The following is an 18,819-nucleotide window of genomic DNA, read 5'->3' on the forward strand; positions in this document are numbered from 1 at the left end:
ACAGAAATATTGAAAATAGGTTAGCAAATACCTTCAATATATCTTATAGAGATTTAGCCAAACAGTTCATTTGGGTTTTTCCATAAGATGTTACAGAAAAACCTAAAGTAACCTCTTGACCAACCCAATATTATCATTATTATTATTTAAATTTATCGTGAATACAGGATGCTGGACTTCCCAGGTGGCACTCGTGGTAAAGAACCCGCCTGAAAATGCAGGAGACAAAGGAGATATTGGTTTGCCCCCTGGGTCTGGAAGACCACCTGGAGGAGGGCGTGGCAACCCACCCCAGTAATCTTGCCTGGAGAATTCCAAGGACAGAGGAGCCTGGCAGGCTACAGTCCGTGGGGCCCCACATAGTTGGACACGATTGAAGGAGTTTAGCACAAAGGCATGCACAGGATGGTACTTTATTGTGCTGTTTCTGGTTGTACCCTGCTTGAATTGTATCCTGTTCAACCAAACACTATTGCTCCTGTCTTCTGTTTTCTAATTAGAGGACATCCATAATTTTGCCTATATACATACATACATGTGTGCTAAGTCAGTTCAGTTTTGCCCGACTCTTTGCAACCCTATGGACTGTAGCCAACCAGGCTCCTCTGTCCATGGGATTCTCCAGGAAAGAATACTGGAGTGGGTTGCCATTTCCTTCTCCATGGGATCTACCCAACCCAGGGATCGAACCTACGTTTCTTACTTCTCCTGCATTGGCATTGGCAGGCAGGTTTTCTACCACTAGCACCACCTGGGAAGCCCCATACATACGTATATATATATATATATATATATATATATTTTTTTTTTTTTTCCCCAAAAAGTAGCAGCTTCTTCTCGACACATTGTATGTTGATAAAAGTTAACACCTATAGGAAGAGGAACATCTGGTCATCCATGCCCGAGCGCTGCCTGGTCGGCCATCCTAGACGAGTTTTTGCAAGAAGGAAGAGGAAATACAAGGAAGCTCCCACCCCTTCCTCTAACCTTCACTTCTTTCTTTTCTCTCAACAGGAACTTTTTACCCCTGAGTGCAAGTTTAAAGAATCTGTTTTTGAAAACTATTATGTAATCTACTCATCTATGCTGTACAGACAACAGGAATCTGGCAGAGCCTGGTTTTTGGGATTAAATAAAGAAGGGCAAGTTATGAAAGGAAACAGAGTAAAGAAAACCAAACCAGCAGCTCATTTTCTACCCAAGCCATTGGAAGGTGAGTGTTGTGTGTGCAGTATCCTGATCAGATGTATTACATGTTTATCTTCCACATCCATGACTCTGCCATGGCCACAAGGGAACCTCGTGGAAGGCTGGAAATGTCTCTTACCTTACTCTGGGTGGTGGTCCCACAGGTGTCTACTTATATTGTGCATTTAAGATTTGTATACGTTACTGTATATATGTGTATGTGTGTATATATGCATATGGTGGTTCATCCTAATGAAACATAAGGTATCTTCATAAAATATCAGCTTTCGAAACCCTAAAAGCAGGTTGGGCAGCTCTAATTCACTTGTGTTTCTGATGGCAGAAGATTTTAAGTCAGCTCGTTTTCCCCAAGCACCAGTCAGTCTGGAAGTTCCTTTCCCAGGATTCCCTAGGATGCTTTTCTAACAAAACCACATGAACTATTCGTGATGTCACCAGATACCACTCAATTCCTTGGAGCCTCCTCGGATGTCAGTCCCAGTGATCCTCTTGCCATTTGGCACTTCTGCCTTATAGGATATCAATTACAGATTTTCAGGATTACATTTGAAAATGAGGCATAAAAATATAGAACGTCTCACACTTGCCTTCAGTTATTTAAGGGGGTCTGTGCACGACTGGCAGGAGAGAAAATTCAAACAATGAGCTCCAGAAGGTTCTGGCTTTGCCTGTTGCTTTGTATGGCTTTGAAGCTGATATAGTGTGATCATGTGGCTTTTTAATCACTTGAGAGTTTGAATTTAATGACCTAAAGACCTAGACTGGAGAAGATATTGGAGTGGGAATGAGTGTCCTTGTGTTGACAGCATGTGGTGGGAGGAAGGTCTGACTTTTTCTCGCTGAACAAAGAGAATTGGATTAAATGCTTGCCGTTCTCATATACTTCCTGTGGCCTCTGTGTGTGTGTGTGTGTGTGTGTGTGTGTGTGTGTGTGTGTGTAGCCCCCATTTAAACCTTCTCTCCTCGACAAAAATCCAGGCACACCGACGTGCACGGTTTGGAGACACAAAACGGGAAAATGCAAAAGGAAGTCATACTTTCTGTTCAGGGGCTGGTTTTTACTGCTTTTAAAACAGGAATTCCCTCTAGATGGGGTTACTCGACTTCCGGGAAAAAAGACTGGGCCTCCAGCGGAGGTCTGTGCTTGAGCCTAACCAGGTAACGTCTCCTTTTCTGCCCTCCTCCCCCGTCCCCATCACTAGTTGCCATGTACCGAGAACCATCTTTGCATGACGTCGGAGAAACGGTCCCGAAGGCCGGGGTGACGCCGAGTAAAAGCACGAGCGCGTCGGCCATCATGAATGGAGGCAAACCAGTCAACAAAAGTAAGACGACATAGCCAGACCCTCACGGGTGTTGTGACTGACTCGCCCCCGAGCGCCGTTGAGCCATTTATCCCGGCCAGACCCTCCCGCTTCCTCCGGGGGCCCAGGAGCCGCTGGGGGTAGGCTGCTCCCCGCTGGCCCGAACTCCTTGGTTGCAAGTGGATAAATCTCAACGCGTCGCGCCCCCCCACAAGAAGAAGACACCTGGACAACCAGCTCAACTCAGACCATGGAATGCCCTACCAGATATGGAATGCCTTTTTAATATCTTTTCTGTGACCGTGACACTTCATGTGAATGACCTCCTTCACGAGTCCACTCGACACCTTGCCTGCTGACAGCTACCCATATTCCTTTTTGAGTCCCGTTTCGGCGAAATCCATGTGTTTCAGTTCGATTTTTGTAGCACACAGATACTCTTGAGTAAATTTCTAGTTAGATGCTGTAAACCTGTGCTATTCTGGAGTTCTCTTCTTCCCGTTGATTTTTCCCAGGGCTGCTGGCTGTACTGTCTGGGACCTTTTGTAGGGATGGTGTTCCTCTCAATCTTAACTGTCGCGGTTGGCTTAGTTGGGAGAGCGATCAGGGAAACGGAAAGCCTTCTAAACCTGTTATGACAAATTGCATCTATAAAGATTAGGACTGTGGTCTCCGGCTCACACTACTGATGAAACACACATATACCCCCCGTCCAGTAGCAGATACTGTGCTCCCGAGGCCCGCGCGGTCGGGCTGAGAAACGGGGTCAAACGCGGTCATGGGAAGCGCTCTATGATCTGGGTTTGACATCCCTCTTAGTTTCTTTGTGTGTGTGTGTGTGTGTTTTATACATATCACAAGCTTACTGGTAATGGTAACATTTGCCTTGCCCAGCGAGCAAGACCCACTGGTTTTTGAGAAAGTGGGTCAAAAGAACTCTGTAGGCCTTGTAGGCCTGATTAAGGTTCATTTTTCATCTATGAATCCTCATTATTTGGGAAAAAAAAAAGGAAAAAAAAAATCAATGATTAACAACCTACAAGAATTGCGCTACCTAAATCCATTTCAGATAGAGAATCCTTCCTGTTTTTAATGAACCAAACTTAACACCATCCCCGATGTGGGCTGCGTTCCACTCATACTCGGCAGAGCATGGGCAAGGCGGCTGTTGTGTTCTTTCCTGCAGCAGCAATGCAAATGTTAGTTATAAATTAGACTTTAATATTTTTGGTGTTTAATGACAAGTTTTTAAACCGGACACATTAGGGGAAAAAAAAGTATTTTTTTTAGCTCAGCATGCTGAGTCAGTTACTGTGTATTTCACCGGTCCATACCTCTGACTCAGCTTCTGGGGTCCGTGTGGCCCAGTAGCTGAGTTAGAGGTGCCTTTCCATGATCTCAGAATGCAGTCTGTTGAATTATTCTAGATTAAAAATAAAGGCAAACCAACACATTCAAATATCAGGTTTTCAGTCCATCCGATATATATATATATATATATATTTTTTTTTTTTTTTTTCTTGGTTTTGTTTGAGTTTGCTTTCTTAACTTCCTTTGGGATTTCCAACTGTTGAATTCTGAGCTTAGGGAAGACAGCAACTGAGAAAGTCCAGGAATAGTTGACTCCATAGTGAAGAAACCATGCAAAATGTTCACCATTGGCTCTAAAGTGTTTCAAAATGTTTGATACTAAACTGTTTGGAAATATATTTGTTAACTGTGTATACTTAATAAATTTCAATGTTTTTCTCCTCTGAACAGTTAATTGAGACCAAACTAAACCTCATTTATAGAAAGCTATATGTGGGATCCATGTACTGGCCTCTTGTTATTTTCCATGTGGAAGGATGACCCAGTCGCCATTTTCTCCCATCCGCACTGTATTTACTGGGAAATTATTTTGTCACTGCTTTCCTAAGTCTCCATGACAGCCTTTGCCCAGCCTTTAAAAATTTTGGCCTGCTTAGCTGATTAAAGATTTACTATCAATTTAACTGTTTATGCTTATTTCATTTTCATATTGAATTCCTCTTTAATAAATAAAAAGTTAGCATAACATCTGAGCAGATTTATTGTTGATAATGCTAACATACAAATACAACAAAATGATTCTTTTGACCTCTCTTGATTTCTTATTACACCATTTCAAAGCCTATTATTTTTAATAGGCTAAGTTAAAATACATTAGATGAATTACATTAATCAATTTTTAGGGAAGACATATAATCCATAGTATGTGACAAACTGTGAATAACAACTTGAAATTCCAATTAGATGGACTGACCCTACCATGCGCATGTGTGCACAGGTGCACACACACACACACACACACACCAAAAAACCCCACCTATATGTTTTTGGTAATCAGCCCTACTTGCTGGTTTCTTTTTCTCTCCTGCAAGCTTGTTTATTGGTTAAAATTATGACAAGATTTATTTTTGTAAATGAGTGAGATTTCAGTAAATGTGTACCTCTGTTTTGTTTTTTACATGAGTTATCTATAAGGGCATTTTTCCCTATGAAGGGATGTCAAAATACTTTCTTCTAACATATGTTTAGACATACTGCAGAGGGGTCCTTGTTAGTTGTGATTTAGCTAGATCATTTCGTCTGTGTCTGGTCTGACCTGTTGCATGGAACAAGGACAGCACTGAAGAACTGCATGTTGTAGGACCTGTGTTTCAAGAGCCATTGGTGTGTATTACTCATCTACATATAAAGAGTTGTCTGCATTGTACAGTTTCTGTGTTTAATATCATTTGTTGTATTCATAAATACAACACATTGAATAAAATATTTATACGAAGGCATATTCCAGAACATTGAACAACTTTATGTAACAAAATGGCATTGGATCACCCACAGATATAGAGAAATGTCATGTAAATAAGTTTGGTAAACTCAGTCTCCCCCTTTACCATGCCAAAGAAGATTTTAGCTCTTTGATGATACCTCTTTTGCTATTTTTCCAGGATAAGACTCCACCATTTTTCCCCCCTCAAAAACTAAGTTTGCTGTTTTAAGTGCAATCTGTCGCCATTGATGTTCTGTACAGTAAATCTGATGGAATTCATTTGTATTTGGAGACCACCATGTGATCTGTACCTACATGTACGTATATTGATTTTATCGAGTCTTTCCAGTATCACATGCCTTTTGCATTCGTGTCTGGTGTGGAAGGGTTATGTCTGCTGATCTATTATGGTAGCTGTTGCTTCACTCATTCCTCAACAATGCTCTGGAATGTTTATTGTTTTAATATTTCAAGTGATATCATTTTATTTTCTTATGTTTGCTAAAATATTTTGCTACAACTTAACCTGAAAAAGTTATAGAAGAGAGGCAAATGGTCCAACCTATATAAAGAGTACAATGGAATTGAGCATCATTCCATTACAAATCTTGGAGAATTTAGAGGTTCTTGCTCTAAATGTTCCTTTGCCCTGAGTGTTTTGGGTTAAGGACTGGCTTCAAAAGTGCCATGATGAACCCACAAGACTCCTGCCATGGTCCATATAATTATTTGCCTCTTGGAGGGCAAGAGGAGTTTCTTTATCATACCTGGCCAGTTGCTTAATGAATGCTTAAAGCACTAAAACCGTCAGCTGTTTTCAGGATGACCAATACTAGATTTGGCTCTTTTTTAAAAAACAAGGAAAAAATACTTCTTGACTTAAAAGTTAAACATGTACCACTTCATTTAAAGTTATCTCCCTAATATTAGAGGGAGTATGAACATTTTAGAAGGAGACTATATCCAGGGACAGCTGTTGAGCTAAGCAGGCATCTCAGACTCCAGATGTGAACTGTGTTACTCTGGAGTAAAATACACTTTTTAGAGTAGCTTTGTTTGCTTACAAAGTGGCCTGTTGACTCAAAACTGAGTGGGGTTTCAAAATCTTTGATAGTGAGTCTGCAAAGGTTGAGTTATGTCTTGTTTTTGTTTTCTCTTGGTTTTCTCTCTCATTTGGTCTAATCCCCATGTTGTGTTTGCATTTGAGGTGGTGGAGGCCATTCCTTCCAATGCATGGTGAGAATCCAGATTGGGTTCGAGTCCAGGGTGATTCTCTTAGGTCTCAGGATGTTTGTAGACTCTTATTCAAAAGTCCTTTATGGAGGAATTCCTCAGTGAAGGTTTGCCAAGCAAACTGGGTTGGTGCTAACACCATTGGCAAACATGTATCCTTCCCAACTGACGTATTTCCACCATAACTACTGAGCAACTTGAATAAGCCAATGAAATTTCCCTCCAACTGTTATAAGTTTATTCTTGCCCTGCCTTTTTTTTTTTTTTTTTTTTTTTGAAGAGGGAGTTTCTATCTAAGCAATGGAATCAAAAGTCAAAATACAAAATCACATCTAAGAAGGGTAGAAATTTATGTCTTTGTATGTAACTATGTTTATTTTTCTCCAACTTAAACATGTAAGTTAAATCACTTCTTCATAGATCTATTGATGTCTGCATTGCTAGACACCCAAAATCATACATACACACACACAAGAACTGTTGCAGCAGACAGAAAGTGGTAAAATGAAAATATTTTTGTTTTAGAAGAAAAATATTCATTAGCCTGTAGGTACCATGTGACTTAATGCCATAATTTCCTTTTGGTTCAATAATTCTGAGCTAAATGAACCCCAGAATAGAGCTGAATAATATTTTCAGCTTTGTCAAAAAATTTGGACCAATCACATTTTGAACTTTATAATACACTAATATCTCCATATTTTAACTTTTTCTTAAAAAAAATGAATGCCAAGGACATTTTTGTTAAATGAAAATAAAAGAACAGCACTTTTGTTGTAGGTGCTGTTAATGAAAAGGGGTAACAGATGTAGAGAATGATAAGAAAAAGAAGACACACCGAGGGTTATGCGACAAGAGAGGAAGCTAAGAGCAGTTTCAGTAGAGCAGAGGCTGGCAAACTCCTGCTTGGGTACAAGCCAAATCCATCTCCCAATGTTTCTTACAGTCCAGGAGCTCAGAATGAATTTGTTTTTTCAGCTTTAAAATATTAAATGAAAACAAACAAGAATTTGTAACAGAGATGTATGTGACCCACAAAGTCTAAACTATTTACCATCTGGTCCTTTATAGAAACCAAAGTTCTGCAAGAAAGGAACCTGAAGGTCTTTTGTGCAAATTACGACGGCTGGATAAGGTGATGAAGTTCAGTGTCTGTGCAGCGTCACCTAAGGCATCAGAGCTGCAACTGAACAATAACAGCTTTGTCTGAGGGTTAAAGTGTTTAGATAGAGAAGAGGAAAGAGTATAATCTGTCTTGTTTCTTCACAGCTCCTATTTCCCTCATTTACAAAGTCTGATATATTGATTGATATACTTGAGACTAGAGATACAATCACATGGTTGCACTCCTTAATCTCAGGATAGAAATGACAATTTTATAAATCTCTTAAAGTACAAGAACACAATTAGTACTATCAAAATCAGCATCAGTTAAATTTTATCTTAAATAATTTTCAATATTAAAATTTTCAGTAACTCAGCAGATGCATATTTTCCTTATTTTTGGTGATGTGACTTAGAAAAGTCCAAGCCACAACTCTAGAATATTTACATCATCAAGGAAAATTTCCAAGTAAAACTTTTCATCTTAATATGGAAATGATTTTGTTACATTATTCTAGGATTTTACAAGATAGAAATCACCTTTAGAAAAAAAAAGTGGGGTTTTTATTAGCTCTAAATAATTAAGGGTTGCCTAACTAATGTGTATAAGTAGATTTAACTGTAAATATGTAAGGGAAGTCTGAATTATTGTACATTTTCATAATTCAATGTGAATTTCATACAGAGCAGAATTTCACCATTAAGAAAATAAACATTTTGTTCTTATTATTGACTGAATACTTGTAATTTCTATTTCAGGCATTTCTGGATTTTTTTTTTAAACCCTCTGAGCTTTTGAGACTTTTAATCTTAATATAATTTCTTGATTTCTTTGCATGAGCCTACTTTTCCAATAAGTAATGTATCCTTACAAATAAGAGTTTTTAAGGGAGGTGAATGTATATTTCAGGCCCATCATACATCTAACTATATGCTGTCTTTTTAAAAGGCAAGTTACCATGGAGTAGTTTAAACAGTAAAAAATCAGAATTCTTATACATGTAACCCCTGCCCAATATTAAAAAATGTTCTAGAAATAGAAAATAGATACCCCTGAATAAAAATTCATTTGGGGGAGTTAATCCTCAGTAGGTAAATATATACTGACACAGAATATAAGCAAGTTATGTCACTATTTATTTAAAATGTTGAATTGTACATTTTTCATAATATCTTCCTTCATTTTAAGAGAGTCTGTTTTTATGTGAGTCTAAAGGGGGATAAGACAAATGACTTTAATGGCTAAAGTGACCAGGTTTATTTCTTTTTTTTCAAAAGCACTGATGTAGTTTCTGCCCCATGTCCTATGGGTGTGTGGATTCCTTATGTCTCCATGGAAATGATGAGTGATATGGAATCCTGGCAAAATATGGTCCATGGATTTATGTGAGGCTGTATTTTTTCCTTAGACATGAATATGGTCTTGTACAGGGTTGTACATTTCTAACAACCATGTAATTCAATGTTTCTCAGCTCAGGCACCCTTGACATGTGAAGTCAGGTCATTCTTTGCTGTGGTGGGGCTGTCCTGTGCCCCAGAGGACGCTCACAGCATCCCTGGCACCCACCCACTGGATATCCACCCCTAACATGCATTCCACGCCACCCAGGGTGACCATCAAAATTACCTGAAAACATTATTGTCAAGCGTTTTCTGGGTGGTAAAGTTTGCCCTTGTTGAGAACCACTCATGTAAATGAAGGTAGGAAAAGTTTTTTCTGATGCTATTTTCATCAGAATTTGCTTAACTCATTTTTAATGGGTACCCAGATTTCATTCTGGCATTCAGAAAGAGAAAAACATACAATAGTCTTGTTTGACCTGTCGTAGTGGTGATTATACATGGTTTCCTCTGCATTTATACGTTCTGAGGGCCGAGAAGAAAGAAGAACCCGGTTCCCTGCCACGTAATCGTTAAGGGTATTCCGTGCCGAGCCAGATTTCACAGGCATTTCCGTTCCATCCGTCCCAGCATTCACAGTTTCCACAGCTACAGATTCCATTCCCTGCAGCAGAGTACACAGGGCAGTCATCATCATGATAGAAAGGCACCACGGTATAAAATACGTCATTCCAAACTGTAGCTGTTCATCAGCAAGACCATTTCATTCATCCTCTGCAAATTTCCTGATTCTATTCTGTAACCATCTTATCTCATTTAGCAGCTATGGGAAATCTAATTTTTCACACAATTAATGGCAGCTGCTTGAGGCCACCCTGTGCGTAGCATCTAAGAGTGACCATCCTGTGTCACTCCAGGTGGCTTCCAAGTCATAATTTCATTTTCCTGTAGACAGCAAGCTATGTCTGACTTATGAATAAATGTGGAAAACTACCAAGCCCCTTGACATAGAATGAGGTAAGCTGAGGAATCAGAAGAAGAGCCTTGTTTCATAGGGGTGGACTGAAAGTGAAGGTCTAGCTTAATGACATGGAAGCTTTCATCTTTTACCTGCCACTGGAAATCAGGAGAGCAGATATATATGTCTCTTTTCCCTGTAGCTTATTCAAGGGGATGTATTTTATTGACATAACCAATTATCAGGATTCAGTAACTCGAGAAAGCAATAGCTATTACACTGCTAAGTGTTTTCATTGCTCCCATCCCCTCAACACACACCCCATTCCTTGCAAACAACCAACACATCATCCAATGGTCTTTGGAAGAGGCACCTACGACCTGTTTAAAGTAATATTCCATTGCCTACATCTGGCTCAAAGTAAAATGGTTCTCAAGACCATTGTTTTCTCTTTTCTGCGTAAATAGGGGAGAGGGGTTACTTTGTGAAAGTTTCCCAACAGCCATATCATTTGGCTTTATTCTTGTGCATTCCTCTGGATTTGGGCATCAATGCCTCTCCCCTTCTGTAGTGACTTTCAATGAACAGTAGGTCTTGATTGCAAGGACGCTCTCCTGCCCTGCGGTCAGCGGCAGGGCACAGCGAGTGTGGTCTCCACTGCCGACTGACACAGAGCGATTCGTGTCGGTTGATACAGCACCTGTGCAAATGAGCCCATCATGTTTGTCGCAGTCCCGGTCATCACAGTCGCAGAATTCTCCTGAAATGTACCATTCTTCAGCAGAACAAAGGCACTTTCCACAGTGGCAGGAGCCTGGAATCAGAAAGGGCACTACTTGCCGTCATCATGTAACTAAAGGTTTCGGTCGAGAACAGAATATCATCAATGCAACCACAGCGGATGTCTAATAACCTATCAAAGGGAAAAGTTTATTGACTTAGCCAGTCACTCAGAGGGGAGCCTGACTTACTGTAATTCATAAAGGTTATCCAGGAAAGGCTTCATTACAGATCTAGACAGTTGCAATTAGCCTTGAGCAAATGTTCCACGGTCCCGCCTGGTTGAAATGTCAATGAGGGCAGAATGTGGCTGATTCTTATGGATGGCCTTCCGAAAAGGTGTTCAAAAATAGATGTTCCTTTTTTCTTTTTTCTTTCTGAATTCAATTGTGCCTTAAAGGTGCTTTGGGTTTTTTTGGGGGGTTTTTTTGTTTTTTTTTAGGAATTGAATAGCAAGTTCTATTAGGTGGGGATGCATTTTACAACGAAAAGAACTACTAAATTATTGTGCTTACAATTCTGGATTTTCGTTTACATGATTTTCTTTAAATAGGGACATGCCTGCATATTGGGTAGCTCTTTAAAGTGCCAAAAATACACAGTAACTCATGAATATTTGCCTTAGCAGATCTCATTCTTAGAATTTGTTGCCATAATCAAGAAAGGCTCTAATCCATTCAAAATGTTCATCCTTTGAGGGTCTTGGTCAAACTACCTTTTGAATTACTTACTCATTTCTCCTCTTTTCAATGAATTATTTAATTAATGTTATTAATTAAAAACTTCCTCTTTGGTTATTAAGAACATTTTGGTTTGCCCAGAAATAATTTTATTAGTTACTTATATATATTTAAAAGAAAACAAAATGTATGAGTTAAATGGTGTCACAAAAGGAGGTTCTCTCAGTCTAAATGTTTTCACCTGATCGGCTATGAGATCCTCATGTGGCAAAATTTTGGCTACAACAAGAGTAAAGACAACTTTAAAATTTAAAGAAAACACTTAAGAAGGACTTACCCTTCCTTTTATTTCCTTGGATGGATTGTTTTTTCCAAACATGTTTTTCCTTTTACTAAAAGATGCTTATCACTAAATTGTTCTGGTCAAAAATCACCTTAAGAGATGGTGAAGTAGAAAAAAAATATATTGGAAGATGAGCAGCAATCCGTCATTAGTGCTTCTAGGAAACACAAGTGCTTGGAAAATGAATTAAGAAACTGAGTGAGCCAAGTGGCTGAGGGAGAGGGATTTCCTGACATCACAGAATCCGGAAAGGATCCGTATAAACACATCTCACGCATTAAGCACTATGTGGTATTTCATATCATGGAAATGACTATCTGTATTTTAGCTGCAAAAATCCCCAAGAGCCAAGTTAAACTTTCCACATTCCTTGCCATGCTCCTAAAGAAGAAGGTAAGGGAGTAGTCAGAACTAGTTATGAGTTGAGAGCTGGGTTTACATTTGTGAAGTCTTTGCTTAACCATAGCATAATTTCATATAGTCTTGTCTTACTTTCCTGAGGGTCTCGTTGATTTGCATTTCCTTGAGCAAATTCTAGACAACTTTCAGTTCTGATGAGTGACTGACAGCCTGGTGGTTGCTTAGGAACCAATGAGCAGGGACCTCCTGGATTCAAGTCTGTGAAGGATGCTGGCTTCTTCTTGGTCTCATTCAGGTACGGTGTTACCTTATTTTAGAAATGTATTTGTCGTACTTTTAAAAACTTTCTTTCCAGTTTCTAGGCATGGAAGTGTTTACCATAAGTTCATTTAGTAAATGGTTAGTGATCTGAGTGCAAACAAAAAAGACTTGGGGCATTTCATTGACTTTTCATGGTAACTGCTTCCGAAAATACCATATCTCATTCTTTAATTCCATGATTATTGGAAGAATCTGATTGTTTTTAGTTGTTTGTAAAACAGTTGTCCCCTTTACATTTCAAAATTATTTCTACAAAGCAGCAGAAGTAAATGACTTTCTATGTTCATGATATTCACAATTATGCCTAGGATATCTTTTTTGTCACAACTCATGAAAAGATCTCACGTTTCGTTTTTAAACTTACCCCCTAGCCCTGAAACTATTCTAATTACTGCTCTTGCTTCTGGAATGTTTAGCTTCAGGCTATAACAAAATATTTTCCTAAAACTGGTTAAGCTCAGCTAAAGTTAATATGATATCTTGGATGGACCGTTTGACAAGTAAACTCCAGTTCCAAAAGTCTACTAGATACTGAACTACTTCAAGTGAAAAATGGGGATTGATTTTTGTATATGTGATGAAAAAGTAGCTTTTCTCAGTCAGCGTTTTCCCCAGCTGTGTTGTTCTTTCTATTTGTGCCTCTAAGAGGTAGGAACTTTTTCTGCTTGTAAAATTAGGATTAGCATAGTATGTAATACTAACACAGTGTGACCGGTATCAGGGCTTCTTATAGCCACGCCTTTGTTGTAGAGTGCTCTGAGTTGTTTTTATCAGTAGTCAGGGCTCAAACTGCACATGCGTAGAAAGGGAAACACTTAGGCAAAGGATTCTCAGACAGACACAGACAAACACAGACCACAGGACTGCCAAGAGGGGACCAACTGTTCAGCTCCACTGGTCGGGCCCCACTCACACTCATGAGACCCAGTCCAGCTGAAGGAGGCAGCTGGCCCGTCTTGACAGGATCTCTAGGGTAGTAAGTTCATGACCACATCACCTAACTCCTTTATTGCCTGTCTTAGTGTAAGGACCCTAAAGAGTGCTCTGATCTTCCTTCTGTGCTGCTTACTGGCTTCCATTCCTGAGCAATCAACCATCTTTTCTCATTTGTCTTCAGAGCATCCTTAGTATGTAAGAAGGGGAAAGAAATGAAATTCTGCCTTCGAAGATGAGAAAATGGAAGTACATCAGTTAACCTAAGATTCCAATCTGATTCAGTCTACTCTTGCATCTATCTGTGATGCTTCTCCCAGGGGGAGGGGGAGGAAGACTTCCATGCAGTTTCAAAAATGATTTGTGCATCCTATAGATTCTGTCCGGACAGCCATTGAGTGAGGCAACCAGAACACAGAGCAAAGGGTGGCTTTTGAAACATGATTTTTCACCCTTTCTCTTTTCCAGGCATGAAGAACAGGCTGGGTTGGGCAAGGGATGAGGGATGGGTGGTGGGGGGGGTACCATGGACTTAATCTGGATGACAAGTATCAATGTAAGAGTGTAAGGGGTCATTGAATGACACACAATTAAGAACTGTCACACAACAGCATCTTTAAGGATATTAGAGGGCATGACCTATATTGAGGTGGAAGTTACAAGAAGGTTATTGTGTGTTCTTGGATCCAGAGGAGTAAATCCCCAAACATCCTATGAATTGTATCATGCATCCGTCAAAGGTAGCTAAGCTTAGGGGAGACCTGGCCCTGCGTTCATCTCCAGTTATTTACAAAAACCCATCGTGTGTCAGGGCAAGGCACCTCTGTTCGCTGCTCCATTGACAGAGTCGGACTTTCTTTTTCATCCATCAAGCCTGACAAAATGCTGCAACCCAACATCCCAGCAGGCAGACTTCACTACTGTTCTAACTCCTCCATCTGTTATGAAGGTCACAACAATGTATCTTGTTTTAAATTTTTCTATGGAGTGATTTATTGTCTTGGCTATCAATTTGTAAAGAAATAAAATGCTATTTCTTCATCGTCTCCTGAGGTGGCAGCTTTATTCACAGCTCCAGGGAAGCCTATGTTGCAGGTTCGTTTTTCTGCTAGAAACACTCAGCTGGGTCTGGGCTGCTAAACTGCTGTGCCCTGGGGATCTCAGGACCCTCTGCTTACACCTGCCCCATCACGGGAGAAAGAAAAAGACTTATTTCCTTTGTGAAAGCCAGGGTGAGGGGTTTTCATGTACAAATTCAAGGGTAAAGTACACGGCAATATGGCAAGTCCATAAGATCAACTCAGAAGGGGGTGTCTCTTCTCAGCCATCATGTTGAAGACCCTTAATCTGTTTCATGATTCTTTTCTTGTGGTTCTTGGGGTGCAGGTTCCTCCATGCTGACAAGAATAATTTCTGCATCCCCACTGTTCACTGACAGAATACAATTCCATGATCTCATGTGTAACACCTTTTTTGCTCTACAATTCAGCAAGGATTCTTCCAGAACAGGAGGAAACAGAGGAGTCCACAGCCAGCCACTGCCAACCAGGCATGCCAGCCTCATCACTAACACTGACCTCAAAACGAACATCCTTGAGGTCCTGATACTGATCACACTTTTACATTCCTTCAGGTTTAAAACTCTCTACCCGTTGAAGGGTAAACAAATAGTTTAGACAAATATGCTTTCAACTATTCATTGATACCTGAATAGATTTCCACCACCCAAAGCAAACAATTTGAAAAGGCGTTAACTAGAGAGATTTTCTCATCCTGTTTCATTTTAAGGAAATTCCTTTGGGCTAATGTTTAGTCAATCTATTTTTTTATATATTTTTTCTACATTAATGATGCTTAAAAAATGAGTCTCTGTCTTCAGAATGTAATGACTTTAATCAGAATATTTATTCTACTTCTGAGGATGCCTCCCTGGCTATTAGGCAATTCTCTTTCTTCCCTGTGTCTTCTTCAGAAAGGTATTTACCTGCTAATCCTGTCCCCAGGGTAGGTGTCTGAGGGTAAATGCAGCTTCAGCTTCAGCTCCACGTTGGGAAGTGGGGATCATCTGTTCTGAAAGAAGCCTAGTGAGCTGGGAAGCCCCCAGGCATCTAGTTCCATGCAGAGCAGCTCTTGAACATTCAGTGAGAACACACACACTTCCAGAATTTCTAGGTGTTTTCCAGCCACTCAATGCTTAGGCGCTCCATCGTGTCTGACTCTGCGACCTCATGGACCCGCCAGGCTCCTCTGTCCATAGGATTCTTCAAGCAAGAATCCTGGAGTGGGTTGCTATTCCCTCCTCCAGGGGATCTTCTGAACTCAGGGTTTGAACCCAGGTCTCCTGCATTGCAGGCAGATTCTTTACCGTCTGAGCCACCGAGGAAGCTTTGCTTCCTAGCCAATAGCAAAGAGGAATGTGACAGCCTTTAGATAGGCCCATATGCACTAAGAGCAGGACTTTAAAGTCTCTTGTAAAATTTATACAAAAACGTCAATATCAAGCTACCTAAAATTCAGGACCTCCCTGGCAGTCCAGTGCTTAGGGCTGCACACTTTCAAATGCATGGGTTCAATTCCTGGTCAGGGAACTAAGATCTCACATGCCACGTGTGGCCAAAAACAATAAAAATTAAAACTAATCAATTAAAAAACCCTCAGTTTGCAAAAAAAAAATCTAAAACTCAGTCTATTAATTAGTATTCTTTCCCTACTCAGAAAAAAAAAATGTGCCCTTTGGGGGTGGGGGAGGGGCACTGGGTGGGGTTGCTTTTCTTCTTGAATTTATTTGTGGTAAGTGTTTGATTGGGTTATTTGTTCCTATTCCATCAACTTGAAGACTGTAACCACTTTGAAGGCTTCATTTTTTTTTTGATATTAGGTTACACATGTCTAGTTGGCACTAGTGGTAAAGAACCCATCTGCCAATGCAGGAGACGTGGGTTGGATCCCTGGGTCGGGAAGATCCCCTGGAGGGGAGCATGGCAACCCACTCCAGTATTCTTGCCTGGACAATCCCTTGGACAGAAGAGCCTGGCGGGCTATAGTCCATAGGTTTGCAAAGAGTCAGACACAACTGAAGCCACTTAGCACACACATGTTTCTATCGCTAATTCATTTACGACTAAAGAAAGCAGCATACAGGTAAATTTGAGACTTTCCTTCTGATAATACTTTCCATGATCGTATGAATGGGAGAAATTCAAGCTCAAAGTCTGGTCGGAGCAGAGGACAGCATGGTTTCCGTTCAGCCCGGAGAAGCCGGTTGTACGGACCATGCTGCTGTACAATACAAACCACACGTAAGAACAGGGAACCCGTCCAAGCTCCAGCAGATACTCACCCTTTCCCGAGCACAATATGCCATCTGCCGATTCACACAGACTATTGCTCTGTTCCTCCGTCAGGTTACACTTCCTCGGATGCTGGCAGAGCGTCCCGAACCATCCTTTCTCACAAACACAGCGACCGCAGGAACACGTCCCATGGCCTGCGAGGCAGTCACGGGGTGGGGCGAGAGGAGGAGACGGTACACAGGCCGTGAGTCACACTCTTTAAAGGAGACATATATAAACCAGGGAAATCTCATTTCCTGTCGAGCAAACACACTCTCCTTAACCACAGTCGATCTAGCATGTGAGCCTTCAAAAGAACTTCACACCCAAGTTCTAGCTGAACACAGTCCTCTTGAATGTCGCATCAGAGACGGACTCCGGAGAGAAAGAACGCTTGGAACAAATTAAAATGGAAGGTGACCATCCTTTCTGGATACACAATAGGGCCCATTTGCTTCGTCACCAGGATGGAGTCCCCCTGCTTGTCTTCACTGCGCACAGCCTGACACCCACACTGATCCACTGCCTGCCACATTTCTTGATCCCTCTCTTATTTCCAAATAAAAACCGAAGGTTAACTTCCATACGAATGGCATCCAGGATTATACGCCTCTCTCCCCGTGCCCCTCTGTTTGCTAATAACAACAGATGTAAGTGTAAAGAATGGTGTCTTCTGATTGTTGAATAGAACTTAAAAACAGCACCAGGCTTAGACTCATATTTTTTTTGCCCTTTTCTTTGTGTCACTGGTTCCTGGTTTGGGGATGTTTATCTTTGGTGTAGATGCAACATGATATCTGTGACAGTTAATCACTGGCATATACATCGGGCCGATTGCCGGCCACCAACACCCCACGTGATTGCATCATCTTCCATGTTGGTTTCTCTTTTTTCCAATCAGTGCTCTATTCTTTTTACCTCTCTGTGCATTATCTGATGGCCAGATCTCTCCAAAGAAACAAACAAAACAGCTATTTGTTTGGCAACTTCTTCCTAATGATTATATACAGAGCATTTTGCTAGCACCAGAGAATGCAAAATCAAATGTGAAAATGCAAAAAAAAAAAAAAAAAAAAATCAAATTAAAAATCATGGTGGTCCTTGCCCTACATTCCAGGGACATATCAAATCATCATCCAAACTGGTCAGGCCCTCTGATCTCTTGAGACCATTCTGCCTTGACCATTTGCTCTGGCAGGATCTTCAAGAGTAAACGCATTCCATCTGCCTCCTCCTATACTCAGGTCTGCCCAAGGAGGGGTTGGTGGCCAATATTTAATTGCTTGCAATTAATTATTAAGACTTATAGAACCTAACTACCCATGAATGCAGGTGATGGCTTCCCATAACACATGACCATCTGGAAGTGAATCAAAAGCAAATGGGAGGAAAATTTGAGAAAGACCTGGATTAACAGGCCTATTTCTTGTCCATACGCTAATTTATTGAACTGCATCTCACCATAGCCCATTTAGTCAAGCATTATCATCATTTTATAGTCAAGAACCTAAGGCTTGGAGAGATTAAATAGATCAGTTCAGTTTAGTCACTCAGTCATGTCCAACTCTTTGCGACCCCATGGACTGCAGCATGCCAGGCCTCCCTGTCCACCAATAACTCCTGGAGTTTACTCAAACTCATGTCCATTGAGTCAGTGATGCTATCCAACCATCTCATTCTCTGTCATCCCCTTCTCCTCCCGCCTTCAATCTTTCCCAGCATTTGGGAAGGGTCTTTTGAAAAGGGTTTTTTCAAATGAGTCAGCTCTTCGTATCAGGTGGCCAAAATATTGGAGTTTCAGCTTCAACATCAGTCCTTCCAATGAACACCCAGGACTGATCTCCTTTAGGATGGACTGGTTGGATCTCTTACAGTCCAAGGGACTCTCAAGAGTCTTCTCCATCACCACAGTTCAAAAGCATCAATTCTTCGGTGCCCAGCTTTCTTTATAGTCCAACTCTTATATCCATACATGATTAAATAATTTTGCCTCAAATCACAAAACCATACAGGATTAGAACCTGACTCCAGTTTTCCCTAATTTCAGTGTTTCCTCATTTTCCACATGTCACAATGCCTATACCTTTCATTATGGAAAATAAACCATGACTGCTAGACTTCCCTGG

The 18,819-nt window shown here is 40.6% G+C and overlaps 2 protein-coding genes across 4 annotated transcripts in view; one reads left to right on the forward strand and one right to left on the reverse strand.

The window, feature by feature from the left end:
• The window catches only part of FGF14 (fibroblast growth factor 14), a 629,173-nt gene extending 624,602 nt beyond the window's left edge, over positions 1-4,571 (forward strand). For both annotated transcript variants that reach the window (XM_006042242.4, XM_006042243.4), the window contains exons 4-5: positions 1,015-1,213; positions 2,412-4,571. In XM_006042242.4, the coding sequence (XP_006042304.1) occupies positions 1,015-1,213; positions 2,412-2,548 (336 nt within the window). In that variant the 3' untranslated portion in view covers positions 2,549-4,571. The remainder of the gene's footprint in view (positions 1-1,014; positions 1,214-2,411) is intronic.
• A 2,215-nt stretch (positions 4,572-6,786) lies between these two features.
• ITGBL1 (integrin subunit beta like 1) overlaps positions 6,787-18,819 on the reverse strand; it is a 236,348-nt gene continuing 224,315 nt past the window's right edge. For both annotated transcript variants that reach the window (XM_006042244.4, XM_044927092.2), the window contains 3 exons: positions 16,702-16,848; positions 10,645-10,758; positions 6,787-9,650 (listed from right to left, as the gene is read on the reverse strand). In XM_006042244.4, coding sequence (XP_006042306.2) covers positions 9,559-9,650; positions 10,645-10,758; positions 16,702-16,848 — 353 coding nt within the window. In that variant the 3' untranslated portion in view covers positions 6,787-9,558. The remainder of the gene's footprint in view (positions 9,651-10,644; positions 10,759-16,701; positions 16,849-18,819) is intronic.

This window comes from Bubalus bubalis, chromosome 13, assembly GCF_019923935.1.
Source record: "Bubalus bubalis isolate 160015118507 breed Murrah chromosome 13, NDDB_SH_1, whole genome shotgun sequence".
Classification (NCBI taxonomy): domain Eukaryota; kingdom Metazoa; phylum Chordata; class Mammalia; order Artiodactyla; family Bovidae; genus Bubalus; species Bubalus bubalis.